General features: G+C 40.0%; 1 protein-coding gene across 1 annotated transcript in view; it reads left to right on the top strand.

Annotated features, from left to right (window-relative positions):
- Positions 1–2,328: 2,328 nt before the first annotated feature.
- NYAP2 (neuronal tyrosine-phosphorylated phosphoinositide-3-kinase adaptor 2) overlaps positions 2,329–18,720 on the top strand; it is a gene marked incomplete at its 3' end in the record, with an annotated part of 128,438 nt that continues 112,046 nt past the window's right edge. Inside the window, exon 1 of the mRNA XM_082766846.1 lies at positions 2,329–2,540. Coding sequence (XP_082622972.1) covers positions 2,335–2,540 — 206 coding nt within the window. The 5' untranslated portion in view covers positions 2,329–2,334. The remainder of the gene's footprint in view (positions 2,541–18,720) is intronic.

The raw sequence follows: 18,720 nt of genomic DNA, 5'->3' as shown, positions 1-18,720 counted from the left end.
CAGCCTAGATCTTAACCATCAGGAAGCAGGAACCATTTGGGAAGCTTGGAGGCTCTTCAGTTGGAGCAGCCCATGCCATTAGTATTGCTTTTAATCAGGCAGGCCTCACTGCTGTAAAGAGAGTCCCCAAGTAGGGGATTTAGTGCCTGAACTTATTTTTCTTAATCAGAAGGGTTAAGAACAGGTCTAAAATGATGTCTACTGAAGCATTCACTCCTTTGTAGACACTGTGCCGCTTACAGTAAATATATCTGATGGCTCAGTGCATGTTCCGGCCCAGTGGAGTGCTAGCCACCTCCAGTGCGACAGCTATGTGAAATTGGCAGCCTTCACATTTGGGCTGTGCTAAGACCTCTTCACTGGTTGTAGCCTGCAGGGATTAGTAGAAGATACCTATATCCCTGCTGAAAATACATTAAGATCAATCCAGTGACCCTGAACATCAGGCTCATCCTTGTGTTCAGGCTGAGATGATAGCAAAGGTTGTCTTTGGAGGCAGAGGTGATGGGAGCAGGCCCTTCCCAACCTCTGAATCTTCAGGTTTTTAACACAGCTTACCACTGAACAGAAATAATCTTGATATAGAAAAGCAAAGAACAAGGGAAAAGTCATTGGTGTGCATCGCATTAATCATTAACTGTCTAAAATCAGCTTGTTGCCATTGCCACTTCACATGATCAAAAAGGGGGAGGGAAAGGATGGAAAATATTTCTCTACCCTTCATGTGCCCTGCAGATTGCTTACTCCATGGATGTGGAAACATTTTGTTCTCGTGCTCGGGGCTGTGCCTGAATGTCCACAGTGATTGCTAGAATCTATTACTTTTTTATTTTATTTTTATAAATCAGGGCCTACCCTGATCAGAATGTTGCCTGTCCAGCAGAGTAATAAAGATTAGAAATATGGCAGAATGCTAGGAGACGGAGGAAAAAATTTGATGATGATTACACAGGGGCTCTGCCCCTAAAAATCTGTGTGCAGACAGGCTGCTCATTGCCTATTCAGTCAGATCACTTCTAGGAGCAGTGCTGGCACCGTTCTCAGGCACATTCCGAGAAGTCACAGCATCCTGCTGCAGGAAGGGAGGGCTGCTCTTGCCGCAACGAGGCAAGTGGGCCTGACGGTGCCTCGCGCCATCACCCCACCTCAGGCCTCGGTGGTAAGATGGAGACCCCCTCACAGCGGGTGCAGGATGGCGCCAGTCAAGATCGTAGCATCTCTGTACCTTAGAGCAGGAAGGCTGCAATCAGCATGTAAAATAAGGTGGTGCACCCCTGCTTTTTAACATTCTGTATTACTCACATCACAGATTGTTAATCTGGTTGTACAGAATTTAGCTGGCCAATATGTTTCTTCTAGTTATACCTTGTCTTTAGTCACCTGTAGTATTTATTGATGCCTGCACAGCAGGGTTGTTGTGACTCCAAGGCTGGCTGCTTCTGAGTGGGAAGCCTTCAGGCCTTTCTGAGAGCCTTCAGGCTGCCTGCCATGGAGCCGTAAGTGGGCTGGGGATCCCAGTGCGTGCCAGCTCCATGCTGCATAGCTGGAGGTGCTGTAAATGCAAGTGTCTGTCATACCTGTGGAAGAAATACAGAAGCTTGGAGAACTCAAGCACTTCACAGTTCTGAAGGTCCCAGCTGAGCTGAGTTTTCTTGTCTGTTCTTGGAGCTTCAAGCTAATAAGCTGCCAGGCAGCAGATGACTAGGGGCTCATGCATTCATTTCTGTGTTACTGAGAAGTACTGGAAGCTATTTTACAATATTTCTTTCTAGATTTTGAACCTGAAGAAAAAATTGAACTTTTTTGTTCCAAAAAATGGAACAGTGATTTCCACCTCAAGGTTTTGAGGTGGAAATATTCTGCAGAACAGGAATTTTGTCTGGTTATCTGCTTTGGTGAAGCTGTGTCTAAACTGTAAAAAGGACCTGTTGTCCTTGGAAACTTTTTCAGTCCACTTCAAACCAAGATTTGGGGAAATCAATGTCCTTGCAACTGAAAGCTGTTAGGAAAAGCAAGGGGTGGGAGAAAACCCTATAATCCACATAATTTGGGGGAATTGAACAATATATAATTGGATGGATCAACATCACTGGAAAGAAGAGGTTGTAGGGTTTTGTCTTCTTGTCTCTATAATAATACAGTTCTGTGTTCTGAATTGCTTTGTTTATTGTCCTTTAGACAGGAGAAAGTATAAAAGTTCTTACAGAGATGTTGATTACAATTGACATGGTCTCTCTGTCATAAACCATAAGTTGTTTTCCTACTGATTAAGGTATTATGTGTTTTTCAACCTGCAGGAAACGTTGCTTTCCTTTGTTCATTATCTCCTGCAAGATGATGAGTTCTAATCAGGAGGAGGTCACTTTGGGCGCTTTTCTCCAGTATATAGAAGACATGGGGATGAAGGCCTATGATGGCTTGGTTATACAGAATGCATCAGACATTGCTCGAGAGAATGATCGCATGAGGAATGAAACAAACCTGGCTTACTTGAAAGAAAAGAGCGAAAAACGCCGAAAACAAGAAGAAGCAATAAAACGGTAAATATTTTGATAAAAAGATGAGTGGTCTGGCACAGTGAATGAACAGTGAGGGGCTCAGAGTCTCAGCAGTGGTAAATCTGCTTAGATCAGTTGACTTCCAGCTGCTCGTTGGTTTAAAAAAAAAAAAAAAAAAAAAAGTCATTACAGGCCTGTGTCAGGCTGCTAATTGCATGTGTATTATATTGTATAGACAGAGTACTGAATGGTTCTCCTCTCCTCAATGGAAGAGAGTACTTCCATCAAAATTTATTAAATTTAAGCATGTGTGGCATCTTCAGCAGGTGTGATTTGTAACAAAAAATGTTAGGTGTTTGCAACTGGAGACCTATATCTAATGGAAAATAGGTCCTCAGCCATCTGGTGCTTTTAGTTCAACAGTGTCTACTTTTTGCAAAGACATATTGTGCAAAGCCTCACAGTCTCACAGATGAAAACAGATTCTTCTTGAGTTGGTTTCAAATTCTGATAAGCTTTCAAAGCTCTCTAATTGGTATCTACAAAAATTCTGTCTTGTGTTATTTGGCTTCTTCACCATTCTGTGCTCTCTGAAGTTAGTAAAAAAAATAATTTTATTTGTTTGAATATTTGAAGTGGAACACACACCTGATGGGCACAACCGTGTAATGGCTCTTGAACAATTCCATAAATTTTAATTGACAGTTAATGAGAAGAGCACTTACACGATGTGGCCTCTTGTGCCAGAGGGTAGTATGAAATCTCTGCAGTCTTTTTGACAGGAAAAGAAGGGTGCATGGGATAGTTATCTATCTATCTATCTATCTATCTATCTATCTATCTATCTATCTAACGAGTTATTTATGTGTATACATGTATACGCACACACGCATTTGCATGTCCAAAATTTGTATTTTCTCAAAATGGACAAATTGTGTAATACAGTTAAACCATTCATTTAACTGCTAAACTTTTATATGCAAATGGATGGCTTGAGCACAAAATGGTAGGAGTCCTTTGAATTTTTTCCCCCCAGCATGAATTTTCTATATTTCAGCTTAAGTGATTAAATTTTATGCCATGTCTTGGGTACTGTACTTCCAGGTATAACAGACACGCTGTGCTGTGAACATTCCAGTGACGCCTCAGTAGTCCGGTAATTTTGATGGAATGTTAAAAGGAAAAGAGCAGCCCATATAGTTTGGGGGAATGGAGAAGAAGCAACATAAAGCAAAATAATGGCTGCTTTACATTCCAGGAATTAGAATTATCTGGATTTCCACTAATTTGTTTTCTGTAGAGGATATAAGAGTAATGTGTAATTAAAGTGAATCATGAGAGCCAATGCAATGTTTTTTTTTCATGTCTTCTGGACTAGTTACCTTGTCAGTTCCTTCTGGGTGATGTTTAGAGGGATTCAAACTGTTGAGGAGTCAAAGGCATAGGTAACTTGTAGCAGGAGCTATGCTATGCATGACTTGACAAAGAAACACATTTTTCCTTGCAGCAAATAAATGCAGTTTTTGCTTTGTTTTGATCTATGCAGGATTTATGCATTTTGTTTAATTCTTGCCAGTTTTGTTTAGTGTTCCTGGGAGCAGGTACTGGAAAGTTTGTGTTGAAGATGTGCCTTTAGCAGTAAAAAACAAAACAAAACAATAACAACCACAAGAAACCCTGCAGTTTGAATCTTCTCTTTCTTTTGACTACCGTAGTTACATACACCACAGAATTTCCAAGAGGGATGAGTAGGATCTGATGGTAAGGGGGAGTTAAACAGTAGTTATATGAAGAAGAGGAAAAATTTGAATGTCTCACCTGCTAAGTAAAGGTGCTAGTCAGTAAAACACTGTTCTAAAGTAATAAGATGAAAAGTACCTTCTTATCTGTGGGCAATATTGGTGGTAAGTGGAAGGTTGGACTAGATGATCTCAGAGGTCTTTTCCAGCCTTAATTATTCTATGATCTTAAATTAGTGGCTTTTCCCACTGAAGAAATTTATTTGCAAATCTAATTTGAACTTTTTTTTTTTTTTTAAATTTACTGAAATTTCACTTTTTCATTAATTTACAACTGCTGCAAAAATAAATTCCTTGGTCCTTGTGGTGGCAACTTCATTTGATAACCTGTTAAACTGTCAATGTATACAGATTTATTTAGAATATGGTCTTCATGGTTGACAGCTAATTAGGCCGTGCTCTGGCTAAGCCTTTCACGAGCACTTTTATGAGTGATCATAAAGGTCACTAAATGCCAGAACAGGCTTTGTTGTAAATAAGTTTCTTGAGGCAAGGGAGTAAGTTTTGGACCTACCTGGTTCTTAAGCTTCTCCATACCTAATTTGAATGGTGGTAATAGTATTTCCAACCTTGTGGTTGTTTCGTGTGGTTTTGTTTATTGATCCTGGCAAAGTGATTTGATGAAAAGGTCTGGATAAGTGTTGATGATTTAGGGCTGAGCCAAATCATGAATTTCTTTGCTTACGTTAAACAGAGATGGCTGAAAACAGAGCTCTGCTCCCCAGATAGTGTCAGAAAATGCAAGGAAGATTCCCAGCTATGCTATGGTTTATCTGAGGAACAGTATATGTGTGTTGTGCATGCATAAATGTGTGTATGTGACTTGTAGGCACCAACATTCTTGGATATAGCACTATTCTGTGCGAAACTGTGTTTGTGGTGGGTCCCTCTACTCCTTGCCGATTTGGCTTATTGCAGTAGCATTGGTGTGCGTGTGTGTGCGTGCAATATCCTTCTAAGGAAATGGAGTAGGACAAACACCCTAGGAAATTTTAGAAAATGTTTTATTTACCTAGACTTTTTCTGTCTTTTCCCTGTGTAAACTTGGGAAGGGAAAATAGATATTCATGATCAACCCTTGATCGGTACAACTAAAAGCAATGGCAGACTAAGGGAAAACAACTGATGCAGCTACAGGAACAATGATGTCTAAAGTCACTTAGGCTGACTGCAATCAAGTCTTCTCCCTGTAGTAACCTCCAGAGGTTCACCCAAGCCCATGTCTATTGAGACACGGCAGTGAGAAAAGGTAAAGTAGGATTATTGATTTCTTTTTTGTTCTGTACTAGTTTCCTTATGTCTTTACCTTATCTTCGTGGGTATTTATATTACCCTATTTCCTGATAGTGTGGCCTAGATAGCAAATGGTGCACATGTGCAGTGATAGCAGTGCTAACAGTCTGGAGACTATCAACAGCCAAAAACAATCTCCGTAGCAACAAGGGAGCCTTCCCCCGTGACTCCCAGCAGGTAAATTTTGAGCAGGGGAGAGGGTTCCAGCAAATACTCTCCTTTTGATGGCAGGAATCAAAATAAAGCAGTTGCGAGTCTTTGGCACCTACTGAAAATTGAATAAGTCTGGTGATTTAATTTTTGAGAAGCTATTCAATGTTGGTGTTCAGATGGTCTCTTTGAGAAGTAGGCTGTTCATGTATATTAACAAATTAATGAGCACTTTATTTAATATTAATACAGTGTTGGAATTCATACAAACATTATTGCAAAGAAGCTGTTATTTACCTGAGTCGTCTGATAACCATGCTGAATGACTTAAAACTTCATTGAAATGCAGTAGTATTGGCAGTTTGGAAACAAGATCTGAAAAATTACCCTAAAAAAAAAAAAAAAAAAAAAAAGTGCAATTATATTTTTGCCTTACAAAAGGATACATTGTGTTGTGTTTCTTCAATAGCACTGATATACTGTTAGCGCGACTGCTGTTTCATTCTCTGTGGTTCTGATAGGTTAATTGTGGGGAAAAATGTATGGATCTATTGTAAATTGAAGGGGATAAACCATGCATTGCATTGGAAAAAATAGCAACTAGCCTTTGTCTGATCTTGCTGGGCTGAGTCAGCTGATCTGATCTGAATTTCTGACCTAATTTTAGTAGAGTACTTAGCGATCATGCAGAGAAAATAAGGTTAACATGCTGATCAGTTAGCTGGGAGTAAGCCACAGTAAATATTAATGCATATACATTTTGAGCCTAATTTTTAGACCCTCTTTCTTCCTTCTTTTATTTGTCTGGACTCACTTACTTGATCATTGTCTGTTCAGGGGGTTGTGTCCAGACCAAGAGAATACACTGGCGTGTTGCCCACAGAGCTTATAAATTGCAAATAAAGTTACGAAGCAGCATTAGTTTCACTGGGAGTAAGTTGCAGTACTGTGAGATGTACATTTGCGATGATGATACAATATTTGCCGTAGGCAGTTTTTCTGGGAACAGAAGGTAGATTTGGCTCTGCTGCTCTGGGTGCCAGGGAAAAGGTGAGAATTTTGAGTTTACTTAAGGCACCTCTTACAATAAGCAGTTGCTTCCTTACTCATCCTTAATTGAAATACATATAGTTAAATACTTTGCATCTATTATATTTAGTCTTGTGTGATACTTCATTGGTGACATTCTAAAATTGTATAAGTACAAAGCCTTAGTAAGAAATAATGAACCCTTCCTCCGCTTTCCCTTAAGTCTGAGGCATGTTGCATTAATCATAGGGAGTGGCAGGGGTTGCATGCTTTCATAGGAGATGCATGCTTTCAAAGTTTTGGCTTCTAGTTTTTAGGTATCATTTAAGATAATGTTTCAATTGGGGGAGTTGACATTTTGATTTGTAATACTACAAAAACGTGACTGCTCTAGTGCAAAGCTGGTGGTGTCAGTAGGCATACATTTCTGCCTGCCAAATCTTGGATGTTACCACCAAAATATTTCTGCTTCTGATGGTTTCTCTGACTCCTAGCTCATTCCCAGCACCTAAATGGCTCTGTGCAAAGCCGTGTTTCTGCTTGTTGAGGGAAGTATCCAGACAGATGCTGTCAAGAGGAGGAGCTTTTAGGAGCACTGTTTGTGCTAAAGCTAGCAGAAATGGGCCAGCCAGCCAGTGGCAGAGTTAAGCTCTTATAATAAAGAAGGAATTGTAATGAACAGCTGTCATCCTAACCTCTCCTTTATATGGCAACTCAAATATTGAAGAAGACTAACCCATCGGCAAAAGTAAGATAATATTTTTCTCTTGCTCTCTCCCCCTCCTTTTTATTTTTTTTAAGGTTGTGGAGGCAATTGCATTCAGGTATTGCCTGTCTGTTGTTTTCTGTAGATTCTGTCCTTAGGTTTCTTCATAAACAAGACATAAGTTATGTGTCCTTTGGCTAAAAGTTAAGTGTTATCAAGTGTGGGTGACAGCAAGCAAATATAAAAATACTTCTATGTATGGGACTATTCACTGCCAAAAGCTCTGTTTAGCTGAGAAAATGTGTGTTAACTTAGAGTATGAGGTCATGTTGATGTGTTTCTACCAAAAGTTTCTACCAGAATAAAAAATAACCAAAGGAAAATAATTTCATTATGATCTCACTGTTTATAATAAAATTAATTTCAATGATGTATTGAAATCAGAGAAATACTTTAGACAAAATAATGTTTAAAATACTGCTTGTTGTGTGTGGTTTTTTTTGTTGTTGTTGTTGTTTTTTTTTCCTAAACATTTGCCTTGCCTGTAGTTGAAATTTTGCATAGTGAACTAGACATTTCTAAATTTGGAATGTATGCTTACTAGATTACAATATGCTTACAGCCAGACCTCAAGAAAAACGTCAAGGAAGTGCAATAATTTTTTCTGATCATGGTGAGAGGCTCAATTAAAATACCTGCAAGCATGTCATTGAGATGTTTTAAGTTACTAGCTTATGAACCTGTTGTTCATGGTTTGTGTGTGGGTTTTGTTCATGGTTTATGTGTGCAGCTGCTTCTGGTGTTCTGTTTTTAATTCAAATGTAAGTTCCAGCTATGAATGTGGGCTTTGCATATGGAGTTGGTGGTATTTGCTCCCTTAATCAAAGGGCATGGGTTATGAGAAAGTTATGCATGTGGAATTTGTTCAGTTTTCTTTCTCCTGGATGTGTTGCATGCTGATTTCATCCTGGATTAAATTAATGTTGTTATACCACCTTTATGGTTGAAGTGTCTGATGAGGCACGATAGAGACTAATTTTAGTATGATTTCATAACCTTTTCCTTATAAGAATGATAGCCTCTTTTGAAGCTGAGTTGATTTAGAAAGAGTAGCATTGACAGTTTTTTCATCGAGAGTAAGTAAAATGGTTGTGCAGTCAGTGACCTCCAAATGTATTTTGGTTGTGTTTTATAAGTAAACAGATGTGGTGGTCTAGCCAACAAATCCTCCTTTCCAAATGCTTGTATCCATATGGCTGCCTGTATTATTGCCATAGAAAATAAACTACAGACACAATGCAAGCTATATTATATTGCTATTGCTGCTGTTCTAAGAAGTTTTATTTTAGGACAGTCATGCAACAGATGTTATTTAAAATTTACTATAGTGGCTGATAGCAACTTGGTAATCCAAAGTTTTTAAAAATAAATAAAAATAAAATCATCTCCAGTTTGGTATTTAAACATTGATGTTGTTTTCTATAAATCTTCCATGTTTTTAGGGCTTCTGCCTATTCCTTTTACTCTTTTTCAGGGGGAAGTACGAGATCTCTTCCCCTTCATCACTTTACAAATTGCCCAGGTGTGTACTGGTCCACTACATAAGCAAGTGCATTTTGGCTCAAGATTCATTTGCTATATTTAAAAGCATAATTAGAAGCATGGGGTCACAGAGAGCCCAAAGGACTTATAAGTGGGTTACAGAGCCCTCTTCTAGTGAAGATCCAGTCTAAGTGGCTCCACACTGTTGCTATTGTGGGCTGTCTGACCACCTGTGTAAATGAGTGAGCTGGCCGTGGTCCAGCTCCATTTGGACGGATGTTCACACACAACCTACAGTCTCGTGTGCTTTCAGCAGCCTGAGTCATTGTGGAGAAGGTCTGGTGTACCACCGGGAGATGACAGAATCACAGAATCATGGAATGGTTTGGGTTGGAAGGGACTGGAAAGGCTGTGTAGTGGTGGGGGGCGGGGGTGTATGGATCATAATGTACACTTCAGCCATTTGTTCCTAAGCTAACTTTGTTTCTAGTTTTCTCACTATCTCTTTATTACACTATAATGAGAGAATGTGATTGTGATTTTAACTCGAAAGTTAAAATTATCGTGCATTGCCTCTTACCAAGAAGGCCCCCTTAGCAAGACAGAAATGCACGTAGAGCTGTTAAGTAGATGTTTCGCACAAGCCTGTAGGGCTCTGGTGGTGCTGCTATTTCTAGTCAGAGGCTTGCATGTGCTTTGAAAAATGTCTTCAAATACACTATGAAATTGCATAGTGTTTACCAATGGCAGAAAAAAAAATAAAAACTGCTATTGTGAAGACTGGATTGAAAAAAAAAAAAAAAAAAAAAAAAAAAAGCAAGACTATTTTGAAGCATTCCCAGATAAAGTCTTTATAACTAATCTAGGTTGGAGTTCATTAATGAAGAAATGCATTCAGTACAACAGCACAACTGATGTCATGTAACACTAGCAAGCCTAGCCAGGACTGCTGGCAGAACGCAAGCATCGATCTGTTCTCGTTCGTTCAAGGCTTCCAGTAACCACAATGTACTCCACACTGAAGTTCAGTGACACCTGACAAATGCTGTCATTGGCTGTGACCTGGATTAAGAATTCATGTTACAGCCTGAAGCACGGATATGAAGACATACAGAAAGTAGTCTTGTGACCCATAAGCAGTAAAATTGCAGCTAGTCACAGTCCTCAGCATGCTCAAAGCATATTCATGCACATATATGTAGGAAGCTCTGCCAAAACTGTCTGTAATGAGCACCGGTCACACAACACAGCAGAACCAAAAATCTGCGCTAGCCTAATGGCTGAATCCTTCTGTACCTTCAGGAAAATCTATTGTTTAACAATAGCTGTTCATAAAGTTGAAAACAAACATGTTATTTCAGCAAAACAGCTCAGTCCCTTGCTCCTTCTGGGGCCATAAATCACATCTCTATGTATTTTCCTGTTGATGATAATACAGATTACTTCATGCCCCACCCAGCTGGTAGGCATTTGTTCACTTTGCCTCTTCTCTTTCTCAGCACCCTTCTGACAAGCTACACATGCTTCTTATTTATTCCTTTTCCTTTGCAGGAAAACATAAACATGGTATGGTCCTTGACAATTTAATCAGAATCTTTATTTTCTTAGCCTAAAGAAGAGTTGGCTCTTAGGTATACCCCTGAAAATGCAGAATTTCAGCAGACCGCCTCTGCAACAGAAGCATCAGGTGATGGGCACCTTGTTGCCAGATTGACCTAGATCAGTGGCTAAAATGCGTATGAAATAGGAATATGCATTTGTACTGATTAGATTTTTATGAAATGGGAGAAAGGAGAGATTAGAGAAGAAATAGATTGCAGAGACATTACTAGCTGTAGGTTTTATAGTTAATTTGAGACTCATTTGATTTTTTTTTCTGGCTTTCTATTCTAATTTGTGTTGTAATCCTAAGTGAAATCAGTTTAAAAATATATATTAAAAAAAAAAAAAAAAGAGGTGAAAAGTATTGTTGGCACAGGGCCTTCAGCAATACCACGGTGCCAGCAGCGCAGGGCAGGATCCGCTCAGCCCTGGGGGAAGCCCCGCTGGGCTTGGGTGCTGCTGGGGAGCTTACAAATGAACCAAGTGAGCTGTTCTGGTCCCAGAACAGCAGTCATAAGTGGAGTTGGGTTTTGTTTTGTTATTGCACAGTACCCAAGGATCCCAAATGGGTTAGACTCCTCCGTAGCGCTAACACTGTGTGTGCGCAAGGGCAGCACACAGCACAAGTCGAAATTGTGCCCAACTAGTGACTAAAGGGACAGCTGAAGAGTTAGGGGACTGCTCATTTCCTTCCCTATATTAGTACAGCACAGAATAAACTGAAGTGTATCCCTGGTGGCTGTGATGAATTACATCCAGCAGTACTCTCCGAAAGCTGGAGAAAAAGAAATGCTTCCAATAGACCTGGGCAGATGCTTCTGGAACACGTGAAGACAGAGGGCCACAGCCTGCCAAAACACACAGAAATACTCCTGCTGACAAGTATGTTATGTGACAGAATTGTAATGTTTTAAAAGATCAAATATTAGAATGACTGCAGGGCTTACCATAAATTAACAAAATTTACCTGCATTTAATCCATTCTTCCTTTTGGTGGGTTATATAGGGCATATCTCACCAGTAGATCCTCTGCTAGCTGAGGGCACTTTAGTTATTAAGTCGAGATCACGTGTTAGGAGCCATTAAGTGAATTGCTTTGTACAGCCTTTCCCTGAATGCTAGGGCAAATGCAGTATTTCATACCCTTAGCTAATTTCATGCTGTAATTTAATTTCTGAAACATACTTTTAATTGAATCTTTAAAGACAAAAGGAAACTGCTGAGTCCATTAGTATTGCAAAAAAAGATTGTTTAAAAATGTAGCCCATCTAGAGAATAATCTTCTATAATTAAACATAAAGTTTGTTTTGCTTCTCTGCATGCGGCTATGCAGAAGCAAATTCCTGCTGTCTGCAGAGGGCTCAGGGCTGAAACAGAGGTACTGGGGAGCATGACAAGTTGTTCAGTGCCCAGCTTTGTAACTCCGACAGAAAATCCTGCAGCCTTCCACAATGTGCAGGTCTGAATCAGGAAACAAAGAGAGGCTAATTAAAAAATTAGACTGCTAACACCAAAATCACATTAGTAGGAGCTCTGACTAGTGATCTCATTTTTCTAATTTCTGGTAATGAGATGAACTTGAGAGATGTCAGCAATTTTGTAATAAACAAAAAACAGTAGTGCAGCAAAATTTGTTATTTGCATCTTGAAACTGCATCCAGTATTTCAGTGGCTAGATTTTGATGTTCATCTTCTGTAAACAGATTCAAAACAGTTTCAGTAAAAATCCGTATACTCTGTTAGGCAATTTTGCTACGGGAGAAAGCTCTTGATTGTAAATGTAGTGATGCAGGTGTCCAATTTTATGGATATCAGATTATCAATCAACATTAAATGCAACCCACTCTAATAGAGGAGAGGAAATCCTAGAGCATCACTTCATGTTTTAGTATTCAGGTTTGTTTAAATCGGCAAGAGATCTGCAATGGAGATTTTTCCTTTTGTTGCTATTGGAGAAAAGGATATGATACACAGTGGAAGTGAGATGTGTATGGGGACATGGAGAATCTAAGTGGAGTAAGAAGCATAAGGTTAAAAAGGAGAAGGATTCAAATTTAGCCTGCAAAACCCAAACACAGTATCTTCTAAGAAAGGGAAAGAACAAAAGCAACATCTTGTTCCCTGCTTGGTGGGAAGGCTCTGCACCTCCTGATGGTATGCGTTGGTGGTAATTACAGGCATGAATGGGGCTGTTGGAAGAGTTTGGAAGCCAGTGTGGGAGGGGGAGAGGAATCCACTCGGCTTTAACTCAAATTTAGTTTTCATTTGGTTTCCTTGCTGGAAGGAAACACTGAGAATCAATTGTCTTTTCAATATAGGTTATCCTTTTTCAAGGACTTTTATGAAAAACAAGGAAACAGAGGGCTAACTTTTATTAAAAAATTGTGTGGTATTGAGGTCTGCTTGCATTTACTCAGTTGCTTAGAGGCTTGGACACTCTGTATGGCTAGACTCCGTGTAATGTTTTTGCTTGAAGCTTGTTCAGTAGCATCAAAAATTATTTCAGGACTTGGAAATCTTTTCTCTGGAGCAGTAGCACACATGAAAACCACCTGAATGTGTACTAAACACTGATGAGCTTAGGTCAAGGTGTCTGCTGGCACCATGGTGAGGTTTCCAGAAGCACATGAGCGGTGTGCTTTGTTGGAGCTGGCCTCAGTCACTCAGAACAGCCCTCTGACTGCTCCTGCAGAAACAGCTCCCTCCCCAAGTCTGGCTTTGAGTTGCAAGTGGCTTCAGCCGTATTCTCTCGCTGCGTTAAAGTCCGTGTAATGCAGGTGTGCATCAGCCTGTTGTACAAGCAAGATCTTAACTTTGGTACCAGGTATTAAAACCTGAAGACCTTTTCTACCTCAGTGTCAGGGACAACTTTCACAGGAGTATTATTTGTTTATTTATTTATTTCCCACTGGAATAATTGTCCTTGTTTTGATGGCTGGAGCAGAAATACAATTTTCTGTGAATGTAAATGGACAAGTGTACAGAAATTCATGCACTGCAACATGTGACAAATACACAGCTGCTTTCAAAGACAGAACCGATGGGATTCACGCTGAAGGGCTATTGTTTTGAGCTAAATGGTATTTGTGACATGCTGATTAAAACTTTTCAGCAGATATTTTAAATAATTTCAGCTTCACATCTGAACTGTTAGGCTAAGCAAAGGAAAGCTTTTCCTGTGAAATCATATTCTTGCATTGTTAATCTGAATTCTGCTAAGTCTCTGAAGTAGATCAAAAACTGCATATGTACTTGCCATGGCAACCCTATACCACATGACAGACATGCTAGTTCAGCCAAAGAGAGCTTCATGGCTTATTAAACAGGCACGCACAGACCCATGCACACACCAGTCTGCCACGTGACTGCTCCAGCCCTGGCAGATTCTTAAAGGGAAACTGTATTTGAGCATCGCTGCGATTTCCTCATCAGCATCATCTTGCTGGAGTTCACAGAATTTCACAGAATTTCACAGAATTTCTAGGTTGGAAGAGACCTCAAGATCATCCTTCCTATCCTCTTTGATTCTGCGTTGAGTTTAAAAAAAAAGCAAAAAAAAAAAAAAAAAAAAAAAGCAAGAAAGTTGGCAAGGCTCAAGGCTCTGCTATAGGTATTTCACTTTCTCACTTTCTTTCATTTGGAAAAAATCTGTCTGAGAAAATAAAATAGTAGGTTTTTATTTGTGTAATTAAAATTGAAGGGTCTCTGCAGTGGGACAAGCGGTATGCTGCTTCTCTGGACACATTCTCTGTTGTTACCTCCTGTGGACTCCTGTACCATTCTGAGTGTAAAGAAGAATGGGGCGGGGGGAGGATGGGGAGACTAATCCATCACAGTATTTATGGTGTGTTGCCAAAGCACTTACCAGAAGAGCTTTTCCTTGCCACTTAACACGCATCCGCTCAGAGGAGCGCTGATGGAGATGGCAGTGATCTCTAGCTCCTAACCAGCAAGGTGCAGCCTGGTAGGACTTCACTCGACTAGGAGAAGTCACCCAAGGCACATGATGAGCTAATCTGAGGGGCAGCAGCCTCAGCAGAGGGACTAGTTTTTGTGGTGGGCAAAGAGACGTGGAGATGGGGGTGGATTAAAGCCAGAGGGAGTTGACAACTTATGTTTGCCTGCACCTTAATGCCCTGAAGGAGAGGAGGACAGCATAATTATGTTGCTCCAGGGCAGGTGCTGTGCACGCTGGACTGGTGCCACCAGCTCTTCTGCTGCCCATCGGTGCCGAGGGGAGCATGCTGGTGCACTTAGAGCACCATTGGAGCTATTTACTGGAACAGTGTACTATTGCAGGGAATCCCTTTCTTCTGTTTTCCTTTCCTCTGTCAGATCCCTGACTGAAGTAGCATGGTTTCTCTTTCTCTTTAGCTGGAACCTGAGTTTTTGTAGCAAGCACTTCATCTGAGGCCAGGTGCAGCTCCAAGTGCCTGACTAAAATGGAGACCTCTGCACAGCAAAACGTGGTGAAAAGACTGCTAGCTCTTGTGTCTGCTGTGCAGCTGCAATTTAACAAGAGTTACAGGGACAGACTCTCAAGTCTGTGTGCTGAAATTAATATTTTTTTGTGATTTATGTTGTTGCTTTTGAACTTAAGAAAAATCTATTTTCAATTTCCAGAATCAGTCAGTTAGATTTTCATCTTCATTTCCGAGGTAGCCAGGCAGGGCGCAAACACGTGCAACTAACACCAGGCAGTGAGAGAGTAATGGCTCCTTGCATTCTGCTTCAAGTGAGTTTGGTTACCATTTTGGAGATGGCCCATAATAAAGGAACAGTAACCTGCTCTGAGAATTAATTTAGAGAGGTACTTGTGCACAAATTGACCATTGAGCAGAGAAGCAGCATGATGTCCATGGAGGGACACAGATGAGAAGGGTGCTCTCTTCTGAAGTGTGCATCCACGCATCTCTGCCAGCCAGCAGACACGGGCTGTAATGCAAAATCAGCATTGAGTAGGGAGATGTTTTAAAAGCCTATTGGCAGGGCAAGGTATTTTAAGTGGCAGTTTTAATTGTATTTTATGGCACTATTGATCTCTTTAAACATTCTTGTGCTACTTTATTAATACCTGCTCTGGTACTGTAGAGGGAAATAGAACCTAAAGATCATGGATTTCCCAGGAAGGCACTAAACAAAGGCCCTGCCCACTCCAAATGAAATGTAGTAAAATTTTGGCAGTCACTCTCAGCTGTCTATGAGCACTGTGTAGTTCTAGATCTGCAGAATGAAGTAGTGGCAGCAGCGTTTCCCCTTCTGTGTGCAAAGAGCAGGCTTTTCAAAATTCCTTTATGCCTGAAAGCAGGACTGCATTTGCAAAAGAAGTCACCAAAATTGGAGCTTTTCTGGAAAACTGGCCTAAGCCTCTCCTCTGTTCCAGAATTTGAGTTTCATTGCTGCATTTATGCAATTGCAAGTTTTGCTATCTCAAGGATTATGTACGCCACCACAGGTTTCTATATTGTATTTGGTTGCAGTTACAGCCACAGAAAAGGCTATTTGGGCTCATGACAAAATATTTTGACTAGCCTCTTCCTACTTACTCATTTGTTTGTCCTCAGTGTATGTTTATTGTGAATTGTCTTCCCAAGAGATTGCAAACAAAGCGGTAGCTTTCTCTAGCAGGTCTCTACTGTCGTTTAATGATGGGCTCATCCAGGAGATAGTATATGAAAGGGGTTTGCCTGACTGGGTCTAAAATTTGTGGAAATTGTGTCATTACTAGAATATATCAGAAAAAAAAAGGCCTAGTAACTTCATTGCAAGACAGTTCTGGTTGCTAAGAGACAGCATGCAATTATCTGCCAACTTGTTTACCATTCCCAAACACTTAGCAGGGCGAGAGCTGTGGACTGCCTGAATTCGAAGCCATACACAAAATAAGCCAAAATGCATTTTCTTATCAAATGCTTTTCTAAAAGGGCATTTGAAAATGACACAGGAGCTTTAACTGTGACCTGTGAGGTTTTTCTAAATGTATATCAGTTATTTTCATTTCCCTCTCCATCCCCAAATCTGCATATTCTTGTTGCATGTATTTTAACTGATGATACAGAAAATGCAAATGTGAGATGTATAAACTGTATAATTTTTCTAGCAAAGGATTTCCAACTACACTTTCTTGAAAATGGTAGTCTTACTTTAATAGTAGCAATGTTCAGCATCCCTGTGTTATGATAAGGTTACTGATGTATGCTGATGTTAATTTAAGGTTGACCAGCATGAGTCATTGACTCGCTTTTTTCTAAAATGCTTTGTGTTGCACTCGCACTTGGAGATAAGTAGCGCGATTTATTTTGCGTGCAAAATAAGTTGGTGCCACAGTGAAGCTAACATTTCTCTGTGTCAAAGTGACTATTATGTAGGCAGTGTAAGATTTATGCCATCCTAAGCTATGCATTTGCTTGGTTTTAAGGGCATGTATCTAGCAAATGAGGTACAGACAGTGCAAAGAGCAACAGAGGTTTCTCCCTTGGTTTTCAGAATGGAAACACCTTCCATTGTTTTTTTATTTAGTTAAAAAATGAGTTTTATTCTCATTAGTATGAAACACTAGTTGTAAAACTGAAGAACTCACTGAAGTACTGAAATGCTTCTGACCAACCTCATAGTAAGCTGAAAACTGAGTTGGCATTTGGTCAGTAGATGAAATATGTCCATGCACATCATGGTTTTGGGGGCATTGCTCTGGGAAGGCTGGAGCAGGGCATTGTTCAAGACTTTAGTCATCTCTGGCCTTAGCAACTTGTCCAGCAGAGGCTTTGAGTCCATTCACTCACTGAAGTTCATCAGAATAGAAGAAAGATGTTTTCATGAAGCTCTAGTATGGACAAAATACAGGTCACTTCACCAGAAAGTTGTCCCAAAACAACATTTTTGTTTTGTAGATAGAGGTAACCTCTTGCCTTGTACACACTCCTTCAGGGGAACACACCAGAGTTTTTAGAGATGTCATGAAAACCATTAGTATCAGCCCATGAGCATCCATCTCACACATTCTCTGATCCTCGTGGCTGCAGCAGGAGTCTTGGTTAAGTTCTGTCTAAAGGTGTCTTTTGAAGACTGCCTCAGAAACAACAGAGCTTCAGGCACATCAGCTTCTTTCACATAGTCACCCTTCTGCTGGCAGCAACAGCAGTGGGACTCTGTATGGATAGCCAAAGGATTACATCCCAGTTGTCCTATTAAAAAGTACACCTGCTGGCTGCTCTGGAAAGCTCTGCTAGGCCACAGGAGCTTGGGAGGGACTTCTGGTGGTTGCTTCTTTTCTCTTTGGGGACCCAGTGATCTGCTGTTTGCTCCAACATACAGCTGATGCGTGGACAAGGCATGCTGTTTTAAGAAAAGCAGTGGGGTTAAGAAAAGTAGTGGGGTTGTCCCTGCAACACTGCCCAGGTACTGTGTTCAGATGCAGAAGACCTTAAGGGGAAGGAAATGCAATTCCATGAAGGGATTTGCTGCTACATTTTCTTTATTTTTTTTCTAAGATGAATTTATACTCCATCATAAACATGTAGTCAGGAAAAAAAGATGTCCTTTCAATAGTATTCCTTTACCTGTTTCAAGTGTTAGATGTACAACTGTCAAAATGAAAAAGGCTGCTGTTCAAACAGGGAAAAAGGTTCAGATTTGATTCTGATTCTCCTAAATTTTTACTTTTTTCATATGCAGAATCACTTTAGGATGTTCTCTGAGAACAAATAAAATCCAATGACAAAAAGCACAAAGTGAGGTTTATTATTTTCAACCCTTTTTTTTTTTTTTTTTTTTTTTTTTGCCCCTTTCATGCAAATGAGGGGCAGGAAAAGCTTTTTTGCATGTCTTTCTTTAATGGCAATGTCAGCAGAACTGTATATTTATTGTAGACCTTGTATTATACAGTGCTTTGTAAAAGACTGGGATAAACACTCCAGTGATGCTGTTGACACTGAATGCGATGATGGTATGTGTACTTTTGCTGTTTCTTTAGCACACAGCTTTTCCTACGCAATTTCCAATTTGCTCTCTATACATGTAATCACCTACTCTTTGCCTTAATCTTACAATATGGAAATAATACAAGTAAAATCTGAAAAGGGAGCTAAATGTCTTTGATGCT

The sequence above is a fragment of the Aythya marila genome, assembly GCF_965140915.1.
Source record: "Aythya marila genome assembly, chromosome: 9".
In the NCBI taxonomy this organism is placed as follows: domain Eukaryota; kingdom Metazoa; phylum Chordata; class Aves; order Anseriformes; family Anatidae; genus Aythya; species Aythya marila.
This window is presented reverse-complemented; position numbering and strand designations above follow the sequence as displayed.